This window comes from Chionomys nivalis, chromosome 5 (assembly GCF_950005125.1).
Source record: "Chionomys nivalis chromosome 5, mChiNiv1.1, whole genome shotgun sequence".
NCBI lineage: Eukaryota > Metazoa > Chordata > Mammalia > Rodentia > Cricetidae > Chionomys > Chionomys nivalis.
Window position 1 is genome coordinate 68,227,363 of NC_080090.1, and position 20,994 is coordinate 68,248,356.

A 20,994-nucleotide genomic window follows, 5' to 3' on the forward strand; every position below is an offset into this window, starting at 1 on the left:
AAACAATTAATTTGGATGGCTCGCTTACGGTTTCAGAGGTTCAGTCCATTACCATCATGGCAGGGAGCATGGCGGCATGCAAGTAGACATAGTACTGAAGGAATAGCTGAGAGTGCTACATATTGCAAGTAGCAGGAAGTTGACTGATTCTCACACTGAGGGAAGCTTGAGCAAAAGAGACCTCAAAGCCCGCCCCCACGGTGACACACTTCTTCCAACAAAGCCACACCTCCTAATAGGGCCACCCCCTTTGGGAGGCATTTTCTTTTTTTTTAAAAAAAATATTTATTTATTATGTATACAATATTCTGTGTGTATGCCTACAGGCCAGTAGAGGGCACTAGACCTCATTACAGATGGTTGTGAGCCACCATGTGGTTGCTGGGAATTGAACTCAGGACCTTTGGAAGAGCAGGCAATGCTCTTAACCACTGAGCCATCTCTCCAGCCCCTGGGGGCCATTTTCTTTCAAACCATCACAACTTTTAAAATCTGACTGCTCCTAAGTCACTGTGGTGATGTGATCTGTCCTGGTGAAGTGGTTCTCTCCTGAGCCTGCTGATTGCTGTTCTGACTAGTAGGCATACTGGCTAGAGTGTAGGTCTGGGTGATTTGACAAGTTAAACAACTAAACCTCTACTTTGCTCTCCAAGAGATAGCAAACCACTGGGCATGGCAGCTGTTCTGGGAGATAAAAGCCAGCAGGAGACCTTTTCTAGACTCAAGAGTGATTTCCTTGACTTCTCCTAGAAGGTCTAATTTTGTCCTAGAATTCTTGACCCAAAGTCAATTATTCTTTAAGGTGTTTGGGGCAGATTCCAAGCCTTCTGGGTCCTTTGGGGCAGCTTGAGTCTAGTATAGATGTGTAGAGTCAAGCTGAAGAGTTTGCTGCTGCTGTTTGCCAAACACTCACTCTACGCTGACCTTCCCCCCATGGGAAGACCAGAAACTTTGTCTGGACCAGGCATGTGTGCCAAGATTGCCAGCTGCTTCTCGTGGTAAAGTCATGAGCTAAAGCCAGGGCAGTGAGATGTCTCAAGATCATGGCACACCAGCCCTGCAGGTGGGCAGCCTGGCAAGATATAGGTAACAAACTCCTCTGGGCAGAGTTAATGCCATCTGCTTGACTAGAAGAGGAAGGTGTGTCACTTACTGCCATTGCATCATTGTCATTATTTTTTTCTTTCTTTTTTTATATTATTGGGGTTTGAACCCATAGCCTCTCACATACTAGATGAGCACTCTATCACAGTGGGCCCAAATGCCCCCACCTCTTCTTCTTCTTCTTCTTCTTCTTCTTCTTCTTCTTCTTCTTCTTCTTCTTCTTCTTCTTCTTCTTCTTCTTCTTCTTCTTCTTCTTCTTCTTCTTCTTCTTCTTCTTCTTCTTCTTTTTAAAAAAATTTTTTTTAGTTTTAGATAGGACCTCACTAAGTTGCCCAAGCTGGCCTTCCACTCGTCTGTAACCCATGTAAGCCTTGGATTTATGATCCTCCTGACTCAGTCTCCTACATATCTAGGTTACAGTCTTGTACTCCCAGGCCTGGCTGAATACCATCATCTTATTACAGTGTGTTCCCATTGGGTGGCAGAAATGTTGAGAGAAATCATTAAATTTTATCTGTGCTTTGAGATGAAATCCAGGTTACTCTATAAATACTCCCCTCCCCTAACATACACAGGCACGTAAATAGACAGACAGATAGACAAACAGATACACACACACAGCACCATCACCTCTACTGCTGCTGACGCCACCCGACTACCACCCGACTACCACCACCACCCTTGGAGAAAGGATTGAAAGGGAGAACCAGGTAGGTGGGCGTGATCTGTTGTAATTGTTAGGGACAGCAGCTTTCCCATCACCTAGAAAAAGCCAAATGAGCCAAGGTAACTCCCCCTCTCGCCCCCGTACCCCAAACAAGGCAGTTTCTATTCTATAGCCTGTATTGCCTTGCTTGTTTGGTTGGTTGGTTTTGTTTTGTCAGCTTGACACAAGATAGGGTCACCTTGAAAGAGGGAACCTTAACTGAGAAAATGCCTGTAGACAAGTCGGTGAGATATTTTTTTCTTGAGTGATGATTGATGTGGGATGGCTTAGCCCACTATGGGCAGTGTCACCCCTGTGCAGGTGGTCCTGGGTTGTGTAAGAAAATCACCCAAGAAAGAGCTCAAGAACAGGGCACTAAGCAGTGTTGCTCCATGGCCTCTTCTTCACTCCTACCCTAATGTCCCTTTCTGATGGATCGCAGACTGTAAGATGAAATAAACTCTTTCTTCCCCAAGCTGAGTTTGGTCATGATGTTTAGCAACAGAAAAGCAAATTACTGTAAGATCTGACTCTCTGCTTTAAAACAAGCAGGATCGCTATGGCCACTGTGGACTGATTCCAGCAATTTAACAGGCAAATATCAAGGACCTAGCTAGCTAAAATTTTTCTTGGCAATGCATGTATGAAACATTTTTTCCTTTGTTTTAAGAAAGTAGGGGTTATCTAGTGGAGCTTTATCCATCAACCAGTAAGAACAACACATCCACAGAACATCCAACCCCACACAATCAGCTGTCTAGTGTGCAAACCTACCTTTTCTTTGTGGAACACATTTGCGGCAGCTTGGTTAACTTTTACTAAAGCTTCGTTCCCATCATGTAGGCTTTTCTTTTCTTTCCACCTTCTCAGACGTTGTTCTTGAAGCCAGGAACTTTCCATTCTTGGTTTCATCCAGAAGACAAATATTTCTGGGAAAGCACTGTGTTTAAGCCATTCAGCAATTCTGCTGTTATGTAACTGACCACACTAAGACTTTCAATTAACTTTGGTTACATTTTATTGAAGAGTGTCATAGAATAACTACGATAATTTTTTCAAAAACATTTGTAGGCTTTTAAAATAGACAGAACTCTCTTAAAAATCCATGCTGCATCTCACAACAATGGCAGAGGGCAGTGCCTGTTTGAAATATTGACAAGTCCATTGACTGTCGTCCAGCGCTGACTTCAGCTGGAGAATTTCTAAGTGCAGTGAGCTTTCTTCCCATCATTGTTTCCCACAGCTCTCGCCCTCCTCTTTCCATCTCGTGCTCGTAGCTGGTACTTTTTGTTTTCCTCTTGTGGGGCACATATTGAGGCTGGTTGCATGCTGCTGGCACCCCCGCCCAGCGCCTGTGAACTCTTCCTGCACATGGGCTAGCTCACGCTTCCTGCACATGGGCTAGCTCACGTTTCCTGCACATGGGCTAGCTCACGCTTCCTGCACATGGGCTAGCTCATGCTTCCAGCCTCCGCCTCTTTCCAGTCACTCCTCAGTCACTGTCTCCAGTTTCTCTGTCCTCAGAACTGCGTCAGTATTTTGTCCCCAAAGCAGAATCCCTGTTTATTTTATCTTTATTTATATGTCCCTACATTCTCAGAGTTCTAGTCCTGAAACTTTTAACTTGTTTATTTATTTGCTTTGCTCGCTCATTTTCTTGTAGCTTGACGCCTGTCATCAAGTTGCAGCGTTTGTTCTTCCCATGTGACTCTGATTCAAAGCCCTCCGCTTGTCCCTCTGAGTGTAGCTGCTCATTTAGAAGGGCATTTCTTTCACAGCTTTCTCTCGGCTCTGTTTTTCCTCACAAGCTAATCTAGTTTTTAGCATTTCAGATTATCTTTAAAGTCTTTATTATTTTTTGTACAATATATTTTGACCATTTTTTCCTCTCCCAGCTCCCCCCACTTCCTCTCCACATTCCTCTCCACCCAACTTCATATTCTCTCTCTCACACACACACACAAAAAATGCCAAAGAAAAGAAAATCAAAACAGACAAGCAAACAAAAGAATGTAAAAAAGAAAGAAAGAAAAAGAAAGTCAGAAAACCTATCAAATCATGAGTCCACTGGAGTCCACTTGTGTTGGCGGCTTCTCCTGAGGGTGGGGCAGCCAGTGCATGCCTGACTATGTGGTGACACTCTATTGGCAAAACCAACTTTCTCTCCCCCAGCGCGTCTCGATTGCAAGGAGCCTCTTGGCTAGCGATGGGCTACTTTGTCTATGACTGTTTTCCTGGACCACAGGGTCCAAATCTCATCTTTTTCTGTCTCCTTTGAGCGTGGCTTCCTCCCTTTTCTTCCAAAGCATGTTTCTCTTTGTTTAAAAGTCTGAGTGACAACACCTTTTATTAAAAAGCTGAGCCAGACAGTGAGAGTGCACACCTTTAACCCCAGCACTTGGGAGGCAGAGGCGGGTGGATCTCAATGAGTTCAAGGCCAGCCTGGTCTACAAAGCAAGTTCCAGGACAGCCAGGACTGTTACACAGAGAAACCCTGTCTTGAGAAACCTTAAAAAAAAAAAGCTGTATTATGTTTTAAAGAATAGTTTTATTTATTCTTTGACAATTTCATACATGTATGTATATGGTCCATCTTAATTATATTCACTCCAACTCTCCAGTCTCATGTCCCTCCTGGAAGACTTAAAACTTAATATATTTTAAAACCATGCACATACATGTATATGTGCACTTAAGTGCAAGTGTCATAGAAGCTGTGCGTGCCTGGAGCTGAACTTGAAGCTGCCCACTCTATGGTTGGCAACTGAACTAGGGTCCTTGCAAAGCAGTATGTGCTGTTGACTTGAATCCACCTCTCCAGCCCCTGCAAGGCTTTTCTAGTGAGCCTTGCCTGCCGGTTCTGTCCTCTCAGTGCCTCTCACTCCGCTTGCTCTGGTCTGCTTGTCTTACTTGCTGATCTTTAGTGCTGGGAAATCACCTTTCACCCAGTTCCTAGGTACTTTTCCTTTCCTTTTAAAGTATAATAAACACCTTTAAGATAGTGACAGTATCTAAGAGTTATTTGTCATTCAACCCTACTTATTAGTCCCTTATTGACTTTATAACGCGATCCCCCCATCTAGCTGTCAAATCATCTCTCTCTCTCGCTCGTTATGTTTGGCATCTGCAGTGCTAATAACCATAGCAGATCTCTGTCTGCTCAGCACTGTAAGAATCTAGCACAAGATGGTGAGAGAAAACCTGGCATCACCTCTGCCTTCATAGAGTTTACAGTCTAGTAAAAGAGTCTTACGGCTGTCAGTGCGAGCATTAACTGACGGAGCTGTGAGGAAAGAGGGATGGGGGCTGTGACTGCACGTGATGAGAGTGTTTAGAGCCCAGCCAGAAGAGGCTAGGGTTTCCTACACAAGGCCCTCTGGCAGGAGGAGTCGGACATGTCCAAGATGTCTAAAGCGAGCCAGCAGCTGAAGTGTGAGAACACGGTGGGGTGAGGGGAAGGAAGGAGGCTGCAGAGGGCAGAGGCCAGCCTCAGTCAGGCTGTGTGGGGTGGAAGAAGCAGTTAGGCTGTCCTAGACGACAGGAAGTCCCTAGAGGGGTAAAGAGCAGGAGGAGATAGTAATGTGATTGGAAAAGATGCTTTGGCTAAAGCCGGGCGGTGGTGCCGCACGCCTTTAATTCCAGCACTCTGGAGGCAGAGGCAGAGGGATCTCTGGGAGTTCGAGGCCAGCCTGGTCTTCAAGAGCTAGTTCCAGGACAGTCTCCAAAACCACAGAGAAACCCTGTTTCGAAAAAGCAAAAAAAAAAAAAAAAAAAAAAAAGATGCTTTGGCTACTGCGAGGGAACAGAATGGGTTGAAGTAGGCAGGAACCCTGAGCGTTGCCTTTTTCTGGGTCTGTAGCAACTCAGTAAATGTTGTTCACTGGACTGAACACTGTGTGAGGCTTAGGGCTCTCTGTGATCTTCGTAGAGTGAAATTCTGTCTTCAAGCTATAGAATCTTGAGCTACTTCAAAGAGGGGCCAGATTTTTAACATCATTACTTTCCTGTAGGTTTTGCAATTCTTTAACCTAATACATGGCGGCTCCTACTGCCAATTAGCGTGGAGTAGTCCCCAGGTGTTGGGTGCTGTTCTAAAGGCTTGATGTGTATTATTTCAACTAATACTGGGAGCCAATGACAGGAGTGTTTCCAGGAGGCTTGGAATGAAGATCTCGCCTTAGGGTGAAGTGACTGTGCTAGACCTCGACTCTAGGTGTCTCTGATTGAAGAGCCTTTGCTCTTTGCCATTTTGCCATGCCAGTCTCCCTTTCTTGAGGCTCACTCCTACTTCAATTCAATACCATGCTTTGGCTTTGGGGAAGAAAAGGCAACCTGGCTCATTGTCCAGTCACTCTTTCCAGAATCATTCACTCACCGTGCCCTCTGCAGTGTGTTGTTACATGCCACACAGAACCTGGCCGCATGCGTCAGCTGATTGCTCTGTCTTGATTGTTTCATCTCTGTGGATACATTTCTGACTGTGTCCTTTTTTGTTTCACAGAGATCTGTAATTAGATGAGGCACTGATGCGTGTTAGCCACAGGTACGAATGGTGTCCCATAACTCGGCTTCCTCTATAGGTAAGCATCGCCAGCAGTTGGGAGTAACCACCAACAAACGATGAAAATATCAGTTGAAGAGCATTTGCTGCCATGGCCACAGGAGCCCTCCACCTCGGGCCTGCCAGTTGCTGAATGGTATTTGCTTATACTTCCTTCTTCTTCATTTTCCATCCCTTAGGGCAGCCCTTTCTCTAGTTACAATAGGACTGTCTAAAATTGGCTCATAATTTGCTTGCATGAATGGAATAATCTACTCGCAGAACATTGAGAGTTTTAGTTGATACCTTATAGTATCTCTGTGATGATTAACAAGGTCACTTTGAGTTGAGAAAATGACAGTGACTCTCTGTTGTTTAAAGGACATTCATCTTTGACCAAGTGTGACGGGTGCCTTATCCTTTGCAAAACAAGGTTGAAAGTTCAAGCACAAAGCAGGTGTTTGGGGCAACCTCAGGGTTTGGGTTTTTTTTTTTCTTTATTTTATTGTAGAGTTGGCGATTGAACCTTGTACATACTGAACACACACTTTATCAATGAGTTGCACCCCCAGCACAAGCCCAGTTTGCACACTGGAAACAACCGTAAGAGAGTGCCCAGATGATACTGGGAAACTGGGTGTGGGAACCTATTGCTAAGCAGCACAGCCTGCAAACCTGAAGAGCAGGAGAAAGAAGCATTCATGGGGTTGTCCAGAGGATCGAGGGCCTCACATTTCAGCCATGGTTAACTCTTGCTGGAGGTAAAGTTAGCAAGTATCTGATTTATTTGTTATCTATTCCTCCAAAATTGTTGTTAGGGATCTACAGAGATTTGAAGGCATAGTTATTAAAATTATTGCAATGACAATTACCAGTTTCATTTCAGCTCTATTAGCAGTGAGGAGGAAAGGGGTCCTGTAGGTAGTCGTTGTGGGAGGATGGAGACAATTTCTGCTCAGCCACAGTAAGGCAAGGTACGGAGGGACGAGAGACTACTCACTTCCTTTTCTTCCCACAGTTATTGCTATTACCCCTTCTCTCTTAGGGCTGCTTTCCTCTAAACTATTGTTTGTTTGCCTTTTGAGGCAGGGTTTCTTTGGTGTTCCTGGAACTTGCTCTGTAGACCAGGTTGGCCTCACAGAGATCCACCTGCCTCTGCCTTCCAAGTGCTGGGATTAAAGGCGTGTGCCACCATCACCTGGCTGGGATTAAAGGCATGTGCCACCATCACCTGGCTCCTCTAAATTTTTGATTGGGCATAGGCTATTTTAGGCCAGCCTTGAATCTGGGGCGACAAAACTAAGGTCTTGTTACTTCTAGCCATCTTGTGTTGGCATTGCCATTTTCAAGACAAACTTTTTAAGTGACTTCATTAGGTATGAGTGACACCTGACATGTGTATATATTTAATATTTATAATTTGATGAGCTTGGAGATCAGGACAAAGCCATGAAACCATCACCACCATCAAGGCCAAGGACAGGTGCATCTTCTTCAGTGTTTCTTCCTGCTCCATTATTATTGTTGCTATCATGTTAATGTAAGATCTGCTCTCAGGCACCTTTAAATGCACAATATGGTAGCTATAGGCCCTATGCAAAAATGATCTCATATTACTGAAACTTTGTATTCTTTGGCCATTACCCTCCTAGCCTCCGACTCCCATACCCACCAGTCATCACCATTTTCTTCTGATTGTATGTGTTTGGCTACTCAGATTTCGTATGGAAGAGAGATCTTACATTGTTTTTCTGAGCTTGACTTCTTTCCCTCAGCATAGCATCTTCCAGGTCCATCCATGTAGTCACAAATGACAGGAATTGTGTCTCTCTAAAAGCTGGACAATCCATTGCATCACATTTTCTTTTAAGCACTCATCCATTGGCGGACAGCTGGACTGTCTCTGTACTTGCCATGGGGAATAATGCTGTAATAAACATGGAAGTGCCGGTGTTATCTTAGAGATCTGGAGTTACATACTTTTTTAAATACCCAGAATTGGTATCACTGAATCCTATGGTAGATGCATTTTTGACTTCTTGAGTAACAGCTGTACTGATTTTCATAGTAGATACTGCTTTCATTCCTAACAGTATACGGGGGGTCTCTTTTCTCTGTGTCCTCATCAACATGGGCGCCTCAATGTGCTTACCTCCTTTTCTTCTTCCTTCTCCACCTCCCTTCCATCTTCCCTTTAAAAATTCATTTCTACTTAGTGTATGTCGTAGTCAGAGTTGCTGCTCTCAGGCAGATGCGATGGCCACAGAAATTCTTCTAAAGGAAAACATTTAATTGGGTAGCTTACAGTTCAGTCCATCATCTAAGTTGATTGCACTGCAAGTCCGGGTTTGAGCTGGATCCTCTTCTTCCTCCCTTTCCACAGCAGGTGCCCAGTCAAGATGCTGCCATCGGATGAGAGGGAGAGAAGAGCGCCTGGGAGGGGCTTCTGAGGTCCAAGCCACCTTCTCCAGGAGTTTCTAGAGAAGAAACTGATTATCTAGGAAGGAGTTTTCCAATACGCTTCAGATTTACAGTCCGGATTGGGTTAGAGCACTGATAAAATTAATTTCAAGGGTTGCTTTCTGTCCTTGGTTGTCTCTTGCTGTCTTCGGGATCACCAAATAGGTCCTCCAGGTGTGACCCAGGGCCCTGAGGAAGGCCTAAGAAGTCTGAGGTAGGGCCTCTACTATTTTCTCCCGGGCTCCTGGGATACTCTGTCCTAAGCACTGAGCACGGTGGAAGGAATGTGTGTATGTGTGTATATGTTTGTGGACGTATTTGATATTTAAATTTCTGAAACAGCCACTTTGGTTGAAAAAAGACATTCTTCTCCCTACACAGTCTTGGACCCCTGAAGCTTGGGGCTGTCTGAGGAGCTTCTGACGGAGTGACTTGAAGACACTCTGAAGTGTGCAGAGAGCCCTTGCTTCTTTGGTATGCCCTTGCTGTCTGTCGTTTCTGCTCTTCTGGGGATATCGCTCATTTGATCTCCTGACATTTCAGCTCATGATGTATTTATTACTAATCAAAGCTCAGTGCTATGTCTTAGCACAGCAGTCAGGAGGAAGTCTTTTTCAAATTGATCTGGGTGATGCCTGTAAAACAAAAGAGCCCTAAGGTTTTTGTGATTGGTGTGGAGTTCTGGAAGGGGGTTTGGCTGCATTGTAACCAGTTATCTCTTGCTGTTGATTTATTGAAACTAGATCTTTTAAAATGTAATGTATTGTCGCACAGATCTTTGTGTTAAGATAAATTCTCACCAGCAGCATCCTCTGCAGGACTTTCCCTGCAGCAGTTAATCTCCCTGGGTCCTCACAGTGCAGACAGCCCATGGCCACTCACAGGGACTCCAGAGACCCCCAGGACCACTTATGACCCCTGCCACATACTGTCAGATCCAGCAAGACCCTCCCCAACTTTGTCTGCCCTCACCCACAGTAGCCAGAAGGCCTTAACTAAGCCTTATCAGGACGGGTGGTGGAGCTGATGCCTGCCTGTAATCTTAGAACTCAGGGTACAGAAGCAGGAGGATTGTCACAAAAGTTCCAAAAGTTCAAGGCTAGCCAGGGCCACCTTTTGTCAAAAAGAAGGAAATGAATAAGAATGGACTGTAGGAACAGTCCAGGCAGTTGCTGGTGCTTGGTAGGATACCCAGGTATCTTCTGACTTTATCCTAATAAGAAGCTTCCCTGAAGCCGAGGGCCCTCTGATTTAATTACTCCAAATTCAAAATAGCAAGCAGATCACACAGTGTCCTTCATCCTGAATTTCCCCAGTTTCCTTCAGAGAAGCAGGCAGCGGAGGCCGCGCACACATGCGGTGTGGCACACATGGTTCTATTTTGGCACCTGGTGGCCACCAGGAACTCCCTTCCTCCCCCTGATGAACCGGTCTACTTGAAAGCATCGTTTCCCAACCACTCCAGAGCTGGAGAAACGATTGCTCATTGCCTTGATCCGCGGGGCTTCCGAAAGGGAGAGTGCGCTCGCAAGCACAAACAGGAAAGCCTGACATCACGGAGTGGCGGGGAGGAGTCTGCGGCCGCGGGCTCCCGGGCTGCTTGCTCGCTCGCTGGCCGCTCTCCTTTGTGGCCGAGTCGCGCGCGGCGGCGGCGGGGCAGCAGGACGCGTGGGAAGCGCGGGGACCCGGAGCCGGACCAGAGAGACGCCGGGGCTGCCTCGGAGCAGGGCGCATCATGCAGTGTTCGCGTACCGGAGAGAAAACTGAGAATGAAATTGCTTTGGCAAGCTAAAATGGTAACGCGAGTTCCCTGCCTTTCCCGGACGCTCCTCTGCTGGGGGAATCTTCCCACCTCCCGCTTTCTCGGGCCGGGTGGTTAGAGTCTTGTCGAAGTGATCAGTGATCGGAGCCGTCCGGACCCGCGCTCCAAGGGAGCTTTCTCACTCTGCTTTGTGTCCCTCCCTCTCTGCGCCTCTTCTCCCTAGAAACGCTGCCTGTGTACTCAGGCATCGCCCGCGGGGTGTCTGGGACAGATGCGTGTCAGGAGAGCAGAGCTTGGAAAGCACTTGGAAGTCAGTCTGGGGGAGCGGTGCAGCCTCTGCCTCCCCGCAGCAGCCCTTGAAGGCAGATCCCAGGTTTAGCAGGGGGCATAGCTATCCACGGGGTCGCTGTGTGAATTTCAGTGGAAGCTGCATGAGATGTGTTGCTTTCTCTGCACTTGCCGGAGTTGTTTTTACGGAAATAAAAACTTTCCCCATTCCCCCTAACTTTTTTTGGGTTCCAAAACAGTAAGAGGAGAAAAAGACATACAACTTCACTTCCCAAAGAGAGCTCTTGGCATTAACACACGTTTGCAGAAGTTTAAAATCGACATTGCTCAAATGTTTGAGCACTTAGACTCTGAGGGATAAACTTTTGTTTTTGCCAGTGAGTTATTTTTCGTTTCACTTAAAGGGACAGACTTTATCAAAATTAAACCACAGTTTCCTTATGAAGAAAAAAAAACTTGAAAAAAAAAGGATTTAAGATATGTGGCTAGTCTAGAAAAAATAACTGAACTGGAGAAGTCAGAGGATCCTGATACCACAGGAAAGGGCTGTGGGCCAAGAAAATCTCAGCCTTGCCTATTGCAGTGTGTCTTGTATTGCTCTGATTGGAATATGTATTCCCAACAGCCCATCCTGGGCTTTGAGTGCTGCTGGAAGCAGGGAAGCAGCTCGGAGTGTGGTTGGCAAGGGGAAGAAAACAAGAGCACACGCATCGACCCTCTTTTTCTTTCTCTTTCTCCCATGCCTGGCAGAGCTCGATTCAGGACTGGGGTGAAGAAGTTGAGGAAGGAGCTGTTTACCATGTCACCCTCAAAAGAGTCCAGATTCAACAGGCGGCCAATAAAGGAGCGAGATGGCTAGGGGTGAGTAGAGCTTCCTAGATCCTGAACTTTGGAACGTCAGTGTCTGCTCTTCTGTGAATATCATTATTATTTAGCCAAGGCAGTCTCTCCCCCGCCCCCCGTTAGCCTTAAAAAGGAAACTGCTGATGGCCAAGTGTTTGCACTAGCTGCACAGGTCTGTTTTAGTACTTGGTGTTTTCCAAAGCATCCTCCCCAAGTTTGTCAATAATTCAGAACCTTCCGGAAACATCTTGAGGTACTTGGCAAACAGACTGGGGGTGGCGTGGCAGAAGATGACAGACACACGGAGAACTGGCCGGAAAGCATAGCTTGGTTCTGCAGGTGTCTTAGCCACCGTGCCCAGAAGGCACTCTTTTCTTCCCTTATCCCAGAAACTAAGAACGCACAAGCAGCAGGCCATTAACCTGCTTCTTCTGAGGGGGGCAGGTTCCCATTGTGACCTTTCTAGTGTGGGAGGAGGCTGATGCATACTTAGTATTGGGACTTTGCCTGTAGAGTATGGGGCATGGAGTGGAGACACTTGGTAAAAGCTGCTTTCCATAAACTATTGGGGAGGGTCTTAGGAGTTCTTAATTTGCCCGGTGAATCTATCAACACATCCCAAATGAAGGGACTGTGTAAGACAGAAAGCCTGGCAGCAGGAGCACTCCTTGGGAGGACATGTGGGAGAAGGAAGGAATTCTTCAGCTGGAGAAGAGAACGGTTATGGAAGACATGGGAACCTGGGGAGGGAACAAGCGATGGCTGGAGGGTGTTCTCTTGGCTTCGATACAGCCATGCTGGGGCTTTTGTGGGTAATGACCTGAAGTGGGGAGCAAATACCTGCATCGCAACTTACCGACTTTAGTTTCAGAACACTCGAGGTCTGGGGCAGTGTCTCCAGGTAAAGTGTGGACTGTCCAGGCTGTCCTGGGAGGAGCGGAGGCGACATGACTTGTAAGTCTCAGTGTTTGGAGGCAGGAGGCCAGGGGCTATAATCTTCTGCCATAGCTGCTGACACAGGATTTTTCTTTTCTCACGTTGGCCTTCCCTGCTCAGATTTCCCTGCTCCTATGCTTGGGTCAGGATACTTTGGACTAGGACAGTTAGTTTGTTGGTGACTCCGAAGATGTGGCCTACAAAGACAGGCACTTTCTCAGTGAAAAGTAGCGGCCTTTCCATACCAGGCACATCCCTTACTCAGAACGTGGTCCTGACACGAACTGTGTGGAGAGCGCTGGCAAGTCGCCGTGTTGCTTCTCTTGGCTTTGTGTATATTATTTAAGTGTGATGTTGGCGTGGTGTTGACCTGTATGGCTATTTCTAAGTGATTGACGAGCTCTGAACCAGTCGTCTTCTAATAGCCTCTGAGTTTCTGGGTCGTTCTCCTCTCTAATGATACAAATGTTGCATGGGTGGCAGTGTTAGTGTTTAGCCAGATATGGTAGCGAGGAGCATAGTAGGAGAATACAGGGGACCCCACCCCAAATAAACTGCCGCTCATTTAGATCTTGACAGCCACTTAGTGATTACACCGGACTCCACTTCTCCCCTCATCCAGCTTCTCTCTGTAGCCTTAGATTTATAGAGTTCAGAATAGCTGGCTCTGAGTGAAACTGTCGGTCTGAGATATTGAGAAGAAGGATCATGTAAAATTGTTACTGGTTCTTGGAGGAATCCTGCCCTCCTCCCATATGAACGAGTGACTTGGGGACACCACACCTCATCAAAAGTCAGAACTCTTCACCTTAAATGCCACTTGCTTTCTTGTCTTAGGTGCCCTGTGGAGAAGCTCTGTTTTTGGTCTCTGTAAACCCCAGACTTAATTTGACTCAACCAGTTGAGATACGGAAACTATGAAATCTTTCTCTTTTCTCCTAGTTGGTTTCCTTGTGTTTGTTTTCCTACATTCCAGTAACCTATTCAGCATTCTTTAAAGTGGACAATTTTAGAGTTAATGGGGTTGAGGTGAGGAAGACGCTTCATGCATATTGGGATCTGGCAACAGCTTTTATGGGGGAGGTGCCATTATGAAGCCTCTTTCTTTTATATACAAGAAAACAATGCCCAGAGTGAGTCACTTGCTCACAGGGTCATAGAGTTAAGAAATACTACAGGCTGGATTTGTACATGTTAGCTCTTTGCTGTCAAGAACTACCCAGGCTCTAAAGGCTGTTTCCATACTTGAGGATATCATTAGTGCCCAAGAACAAGGACACTTCTGGCATGCTTCCCCTAGCGATCACTCCTGGTGCAGGATTTCAGAACTAGTCTTCTGATCTTCTTTATGCCTTGAATGATAGCCAGAGCTGCAAATTATGAGATGGATTATGATGATGTATATCTTACTGATAGGCTTATCACTTAGGATGTGTAAAGTTTGGCACTCGATAGAGGTGTACGAGGTCCTTTAGCATGTGAGTGTGGGCATAGCCTTGGTACTGGGTTTGTAGTGCTATTCAAAAAAGTTATTCAGAAAGCATCAGGAATTCAAGGTCATCTTCTGCCACATAATGATTTCAGTCCAGTCTGAGCTACCTCAGGCCCTTATCTAAATGACAACAACAATAACAACAGTCCCCAAACCAAACCAAACCAAGTTTCCAAAGATGGACCACAGTTTTTATCTTTTCTAGTGGTAAGATTCAGGTTAATTAATATTCAGTTCTAGGAAGTATAACTAAATAATTACACACTTGGGGCCAGAAAATGGCTCAACTGTGAAAAGCACTTGTTGCTCTTGCAGAGAAACCCAGGTTTGGTTCCTAGCACCCACATGGTGGCTCACAACCACCTATAACTCCAGTTCCAGGAGATGCAATACCTTCTTGAAGGCAAAACACTCATACACAAAAGCAAATAAATCTTAAAAACGTACATTCTTAGATATGAAGTACATAAGCCAAAACACTTAAGTCATACTATTTTTTTCTTAAGTTGGTGCTTTTGTTTGTGATCATTCGAGGAGAACCCTAGGGTAATGGTCCTAAAATAGACATCGAGTGTGATCCGGGCCTGACTTGCTCGTACATGCAATGGTAGTCTTTCCCATTGGCAGTGTGGGTGTATTGACAATAGCAATGAAATTTTTCTTTACGATAATACCTAAAGTTGGGACAATTTTACCAATGCATACCCCTCACAGTGGCTCCAGTCAAGCCATAGACTCACGCAAGCCTAAGGCTGGAAGAGACTTTAGAAATTAATTTCAGCCAACTGTTCTTTAAGTTTGTAGCATTTTGGAAGGGCAATTGGTCAACAGGTATTTTGACTTTGATACCACCATTGCAGAATACATCCACAGTGACAGGAACAATGAATTGGAAAATACCAATGTTCTCTGAAGTAGGAAAGGTCCCTGAAGGGATAGGAGAAGAGCATTCTGGGAAGGGGCTTTGGAGTTTGCAGAACAGGACAGATTTGTGGCCCAGAAAAACGTTATCACACCTAGGATAAGAATAACATTGAACTGTTAATAACCAGCTTACTTTGCATCCTTCAGGGAGTGGACTGGGTCAGGGGATGTTAGTCTCGTAGTTTTTCTCACTTCTATACTTCAGTAGTCATGTGACCCTGTGGTATGGTCCTGGTACCCGCTTTCCAGTGTCTAGTGCTTGTCACGCTCTTGCACACTCAACTCTCAATGAGTTGAAAGTTTTGGTAAGTAGGAGACAACAGTAAACTAGAAGAGGGTGGACTACAGAAGTAAAAGGATGTGGGAAGCGTATGTAGATCTGTGTTGTAGGTGGACTGTGGGCCACCTTTGGCTTTGGGAGTGCGCTGGTGACCTATGGATCGAGGCATTCCTTCTCGGTCACACTGTTCTCGTGGACTCTCCCTGATAGTGGCTGTGGTGGTGCTGTGCATATTGCATTCCTGTGGGGCGCTTCCCTGAGTTGTCAGCTAACTTGGATGCTGGAACTCAGATGAGCTGTGCCTCTATGTGTCCCAGAGCATCCGGGGCCTTGTTATGTGCTTACCTCATGCTGCTGTAATTGTCTGTTTGTTTACACTTCCCCTAGATGGAATCATGTAACTACAGCCATTAAATGTTTGTTGAATGGATAGATCATGCTTCATTCTTCTTTGTGGGACTAATATTGTCTTGATAAACATGAATGTATGGTTGCTTCTCATTTAAAGCCAAATCACTATGAAGACGTCAGCCTATAGGGAAGAGCAGAGGGGCGTGGGGGCAAGAAAATCAATTAAGTAATGATTATTTATAGCTATCTCAACATTCTGTCTGGAACAGAGCAGGGCACACACAAAGATAGCGATTATTCTTTGTAACAACAACAACAACAAAACATTCCCAGTACCTTTTAAAACCTTGAGCTCCGACTGTGCCTGCCTGTGGAGGAGCTCTGGAGAAGGAAGGGCGGCATGTGAGTTAAGTCCTGGCAAGCAGTGCAGTTCTGTGTGACTGGAAAGAGGCGTGGGGTTGGAACTGAGAGGAGATAAGCCCCAGAGGAGCCTCTGGTTCACTATTGGTCACCCCTGTCTTCAGCTAGGAAAATAGGCCGTGGGCTGAACTGTCATGTCTGTTGGAATGTTTAATTTAGGCTCTGGAAAGTAAAGCTCAAAATTTAGCAGCCATCTGAAAACTAAACAACTGGTATTTTTCATTCTGACCTTGGGAACATGTTTCTCAAATGATTAGTCCAATAATGAGGTAGCCTGCGCCAACCAAGACTGTGCAACTGTTAGAACTGCCTGAGATACCAGTTTCTTGTCTTTCGGTGCTTTAAAAATCTCTTGAGGTCTGCATAAGGGATAGGTAATATCCAGTTAAGAATATCCGATTCACTTTGTCGATCCATAGAATACTGAATTTAGCTTTAAAAAATGTTTGTCTAGGGGCTGGAGAGATGGCCCAGTGGGTAAGAGCACTGGCTGCTCTTCCAGATGATCTGGGTTTGATTCCCAGCACTACACGGTGTCTCACAGTCCTCTGAACTACAGTCCCGGAGGATCCAACGCCCTCTTCTGGCCTCTTTGGGTACTGCATGCATGTGGTAAACAGGCAAAACATAAATATATAAAAATAATAAATAAAATGTTCACAAATGCTCAAAAACCCATGTCTACCTTTAGCAAATAAGAGCAGCATGAACTTTAGAGGTATATTAAATCTTTATACCTAAAAGTACGCATCCTATTCCTACGACAGACGTATTTCTTTCTTACTTCTCTTAAGCTACATGGTAAGTCCTTTGCAGTTTTGAATTAAGAAAGAAATGGAGAGATACGTGCCACGCCTCTCCGTGTTAGCTCGTTGTCGGAATCTGCCACGGCACGGGCCTGTGTGTTTTCGTCTCCTTTCTCCCCAGCATAATTTCCTTTTACACTTCCCCTTCTAAGGAATCGGACTCTGCCGTGACCCCCGTCCACGCGCTGCCTTAGAACATGCACAAAAGTCAAGGAAAGCATCTCTGCCGTGATGTGTGTTTGGGCAGAGAAGTCGATTTCTATAAGCAGAGCAAGACAAGTGCTGGAAAAGGGGAGCGGTCCTACAAGTCACTTCATTCCCTGAGAGACTCAAGCCAGCAATCTGTCTGTGGCTGGCCAATGGGTGTGGCTAGTTGCTCAGAGTTGCTGTGGAGTTCTCTGGAGCTAGCTTCTGGGTCATTTTCGGGCAAACACAATCAACATTTCACAGATAACATGCTAAATATGGGGATACAGTGAAACAGCCTTCTAAAAGGGTTACAAGCAGGGGAAACAAAAAGCCAACCTAATTCCAGTATGTTGTGGTGGACGTGATAGCTGCTGGGGACCGTGAAGAGACGGGTGGTGGGCTGCCCAAGTGTGCTGCGCTGCAGGGAGGGCTCCTCCCTAGAGGACCATGGCTGAGGAGGGGCCTAAAGCTGGTCTTAGGGCGCTGACACTTCAGAGAGCACAGCGTGTGGGGAGGCAGGGAGGCCAGCGGTGGGATTTCTGTGTGAGGCTCAGCCTGGGGGAGAGGCCGGAACTTGGTGGGGAGATTGACAAGAAAGGGGGCGGGAGAATAAGACAGGAACCTGGCATTAATAGCCGTGGCTCGTGGTGTCTGTGGGGACACCAAGCTGTGGAATTGGAGTTGCCCTATGATGGGGCCATCACAATGAAGGGCTTTAAACAGGGCAGTGTGACCAGCTGCACGTTTTAGAGTAATAACGGAGTCTGAGGGAGGAGGAGGGAGGATGTGGTGGAAGGAAGCCCGACTGGAGCCAGGGGACCCCACAGGAGGCATGTGTGGTATTGGGGTGAAGACCTGAGGGGAGACAGTGACAGCAAAGTGAAGAGGCCTGGGGAGGAGTGAGTGTCGTGTGAGTGTGTGTGTGTGTGTCTGTCTGTCAGTCTGTGGTGGTGGTGGGGTAGATGGGGTCCCATAGGCAGGCAGAGGGCTTGGACACTTGGTTTTTCATGAACTGGCCAGACCAAAGCTGCTCTCTTGGGGACAGTGTCACTGTCCTCTCCTTGGGTCAAATGGACTAAGGTAGCACACTAGCAATGTCTCCTTTCCCAGGAGGGGAAACTCCAGGTCTGGGTGTGTGTGATGCGTGGTGACCAGAGACCTAATCTCAGTGAAGGCTCACCAAGACAGAGGCAGGGAGCCCTGCGTAGCTTCTCAGATTCCAGAGGACTCTGTGGCCTGGTTCTTCTGTTTTTCCCTGCGAAGGAAACACTGTATCTGTAGACAGGGCGGGAGAGTGAATCCAGAGCCCACTGTCCTGTGATCAAAGAGCTGTATTCTAGACAACAGCATTTAAACTAATAGTCGCATTGTTAGGGACACAAGACATTTTACAGTTAGGTGGTCTGCTCTTTATCTCTGTCCCTACTCAGTGTCCAGCCCGTCCTGCCACTGTGTGTCTGGGCTGCTGGCATTCCTGCCTTTGGAGGATCACTGCGGTTGCTGGCTCTCTCTCCCTCTGCCCCTCTCTCCCTACAGCCTACATGTGCAAGTATTTTCTCGCCCTTTACTTTCCAGGACTTGTGTATTTGTACTGTCACGTTTCCCTGGATAATTGATCAGACCTCACCCTTTGGTCACCTCTCGGCCATGTGGTCGTTGAGATCGCCTGACTAGCTGTAATCTGACAACTGCCTTTAGTTGTTTTTTTTTTTTTTAAAACTACAAAAAGAGGAAGCACCGGAGGAATAACGATAGAACGAGCCCCCAGCGTTCAGGAGGCAACCAGTTGGTCGCTTGCTACAGGAAGTCTGTGCACATAGAGAAAACCTGCTCTTACACGGCTCCTTCAACCCCCACTGTGAAAAGGCTGTGTCTCAGCCTTGCTGTGGCCCAGGCTCTGCTCTGATGATGGGGCCTCTCTAGCTTCTTTCTCCAAAGCCATTTCTTCTTTACTATCCAGAATGTGACTCCTCAGGGTACCGGTGGTGGCAGTTCTGGAAGAGATGATTGTCAGTGGTTTTAGATAAGTTTTGAACTCTCATTGAAACCACAAACAAACAAATCCTGACATCTAGCTTTTTATTGCTCAATGTAATCCATTTATGTGAATTCAACAGTAAACCATGCCCCATGTACATAAATCCCAGAGGTTTCTGGTATGTTCGCTCTTTTATGTCAAGTATTCAACAATGCTTCCCTTTTTGAATATTTTTATCTTTCATAAAAGTGAAGCCAAGGCCGAATCTTTTATTTCATAATTCTAAAGACAGTTAGAAGGCCCAGACCATGTCTTTTCTGCTGACAGTGGCTGCTGTTGGTCACCCCACCAGCCGAGTCTCTGCTGGCCCCGCACTAGTGACTCTTGTCTAGTCACAGGCTTGCGGCTTCGTTACTGGGGCGGCGGGCTTGGAATCTGTGGATGGTTCCTACTCAAAATCAAACACACGGACATTTAATGGATATAGGTAAAAATAACCGAAGCTGGTTAAAAATACAGAGCTTTATGGTCCTTCCCCAGTTGAAAGTGCGACACTTGAGGTTGTTCATTGAGGTAACTGATAACCTCAAATGGAAAACTCCTGGAAACCGGAAGCGTTGGGTTAGTGTGCAAGGCATTGGGAAAAACCTGGCCGTCTCTGTCCAAAGGTTGACTTCGAATGGCAGACACAATAAACAAAGACTTCCTTAAAAATGACTTAAGCATTGGCAGGGAGAGCCCAGCACCCTCAAGGCCTGGCTGGAGAATTAGCACGCTGGTCTTTGAACTCTGCCGTGCTTTACTAGGAGCTGGGCCCTCCTGGCTGCGCTTGCCTCTCAGGGATATTTCCTGTGAGGGGCCTGGGTTAGGAAGCCTGCTTGATGGAATCAGATAGACCTACTTAGAAGATTCATCTGGGCCTCCCACGTGCTGGGCCGGCTGGAGCTAAGAGGTTGCGCACCCCCTCCCTCTAAGCCTGGGTCCCTCTGATACATTGCCTTTCTGATCACATTGCTACGGGGTAGGAATGACTCAAGCTAGTAAGGTGCTCGCATAGCGCCTCGAATCTGGTGTACACTTACTCACTAAGAAGAGGACCTCGTCTGCTCCCCACTGTGGAAGCTGCTTTTGAGCCCAGCCGTAGAGCTTTAAAGAGGTCTGTATGGCTCTGCTACATGGCCCCCTGAAGCTTGGCATTATGAGCAACCTCAGGTTGCTTAGGAAACCGTATTAAGCATGTCCCCCATCTCTGTCCTTTCATTTTACATGCAGTAGTGCAAGGCCAAACCATGGCAGGGGTTCGTAAAACTTGCTTATTCAAATAATAGTTCCCTTTCTCATGGCTCTGACAAAATGCTATATATAAGTGCTTCAAGGGATTCGGTGCGTTCACGGCTTTGTAAGTTTCGGTCTGTCATGGGAGGGAGGGGGTGGAGGAGTAATGTGTAGCGCGGTGGACAGGAAACCCAGAAGAGAAGTGACAGGGAAGGTGTGTAGTACAAGACACGGCTCCGAGGATACGTCTCCAAGGACCGACTTCTTCAGTCAGGTTCCATCTTTGTGTCGCCACCTCCCAACCGTCAGTTTAGGTCCTAAATCCAGAAACAGATTAAGCCCAAATTGTCAGAGTGCTCTTGCTGCCAGGCTTCACGCACAGACACGGCCCAGAGTGTGCTTTACTGGTGTGTGGGTCCTGGACCAAGCCAGGGGTTAATCAGGAATATCTGGTGTTTTCTATGTCTGCCCACCCACACAGTGCAAGGCTAAATCATTCCTTAGGAGCCAGTGGTTTGCATTTCAATTTCCTTCTGTTTTTCTATACCTAAGTTGATGGTAATATTTTTATGTTTTTTTTTTTTTTAACAAGGTGGGAGTAGTTAGGGGTCCTTGCTGCTCTTGCAGAGGACTGGTGTTG

At 46.4% G+C, this 20,994-nt stretch overlaps 1 protein-coding gene across 3 annotated transcripts in view; it reads left to right on the plus strand.

Annotated features, from left to right (window-relative positions):
- The window catches only part of Rgl1 (ral guanine nucleotide dissociation stimulator like 1), a 268,005-nt gene that overhangs the window by 146,667 nt on the left and 100,344 nt on the right, over window positions 1-20,994 (plus strand). The window contains exons 1-2 of one of the 3 annotated variants that reach the window (XM_057769584.1): window positions 10,329-10,606; window positions 11,611-11,721. The exons of 1 other annotated variant lie outside the window; for it this stretch is intronic. In XM_057769584.1, coding sequence (XP_057625567.1) covers window positions 10,580-10,606; window positions 11,611-11,721 — 138 coding nt within the window. In that variant the 5' untranslated portion in view covers window positions 10,329-10,579. Of the gene's footprint in view, window positions 1-10,328; window positions 10,607-11,610; window positions 11,722-20,994 lie in introns of those variants that run through there. One more of the 3 variants, XM_057769583.1, reaches the window with a different exon arrangement.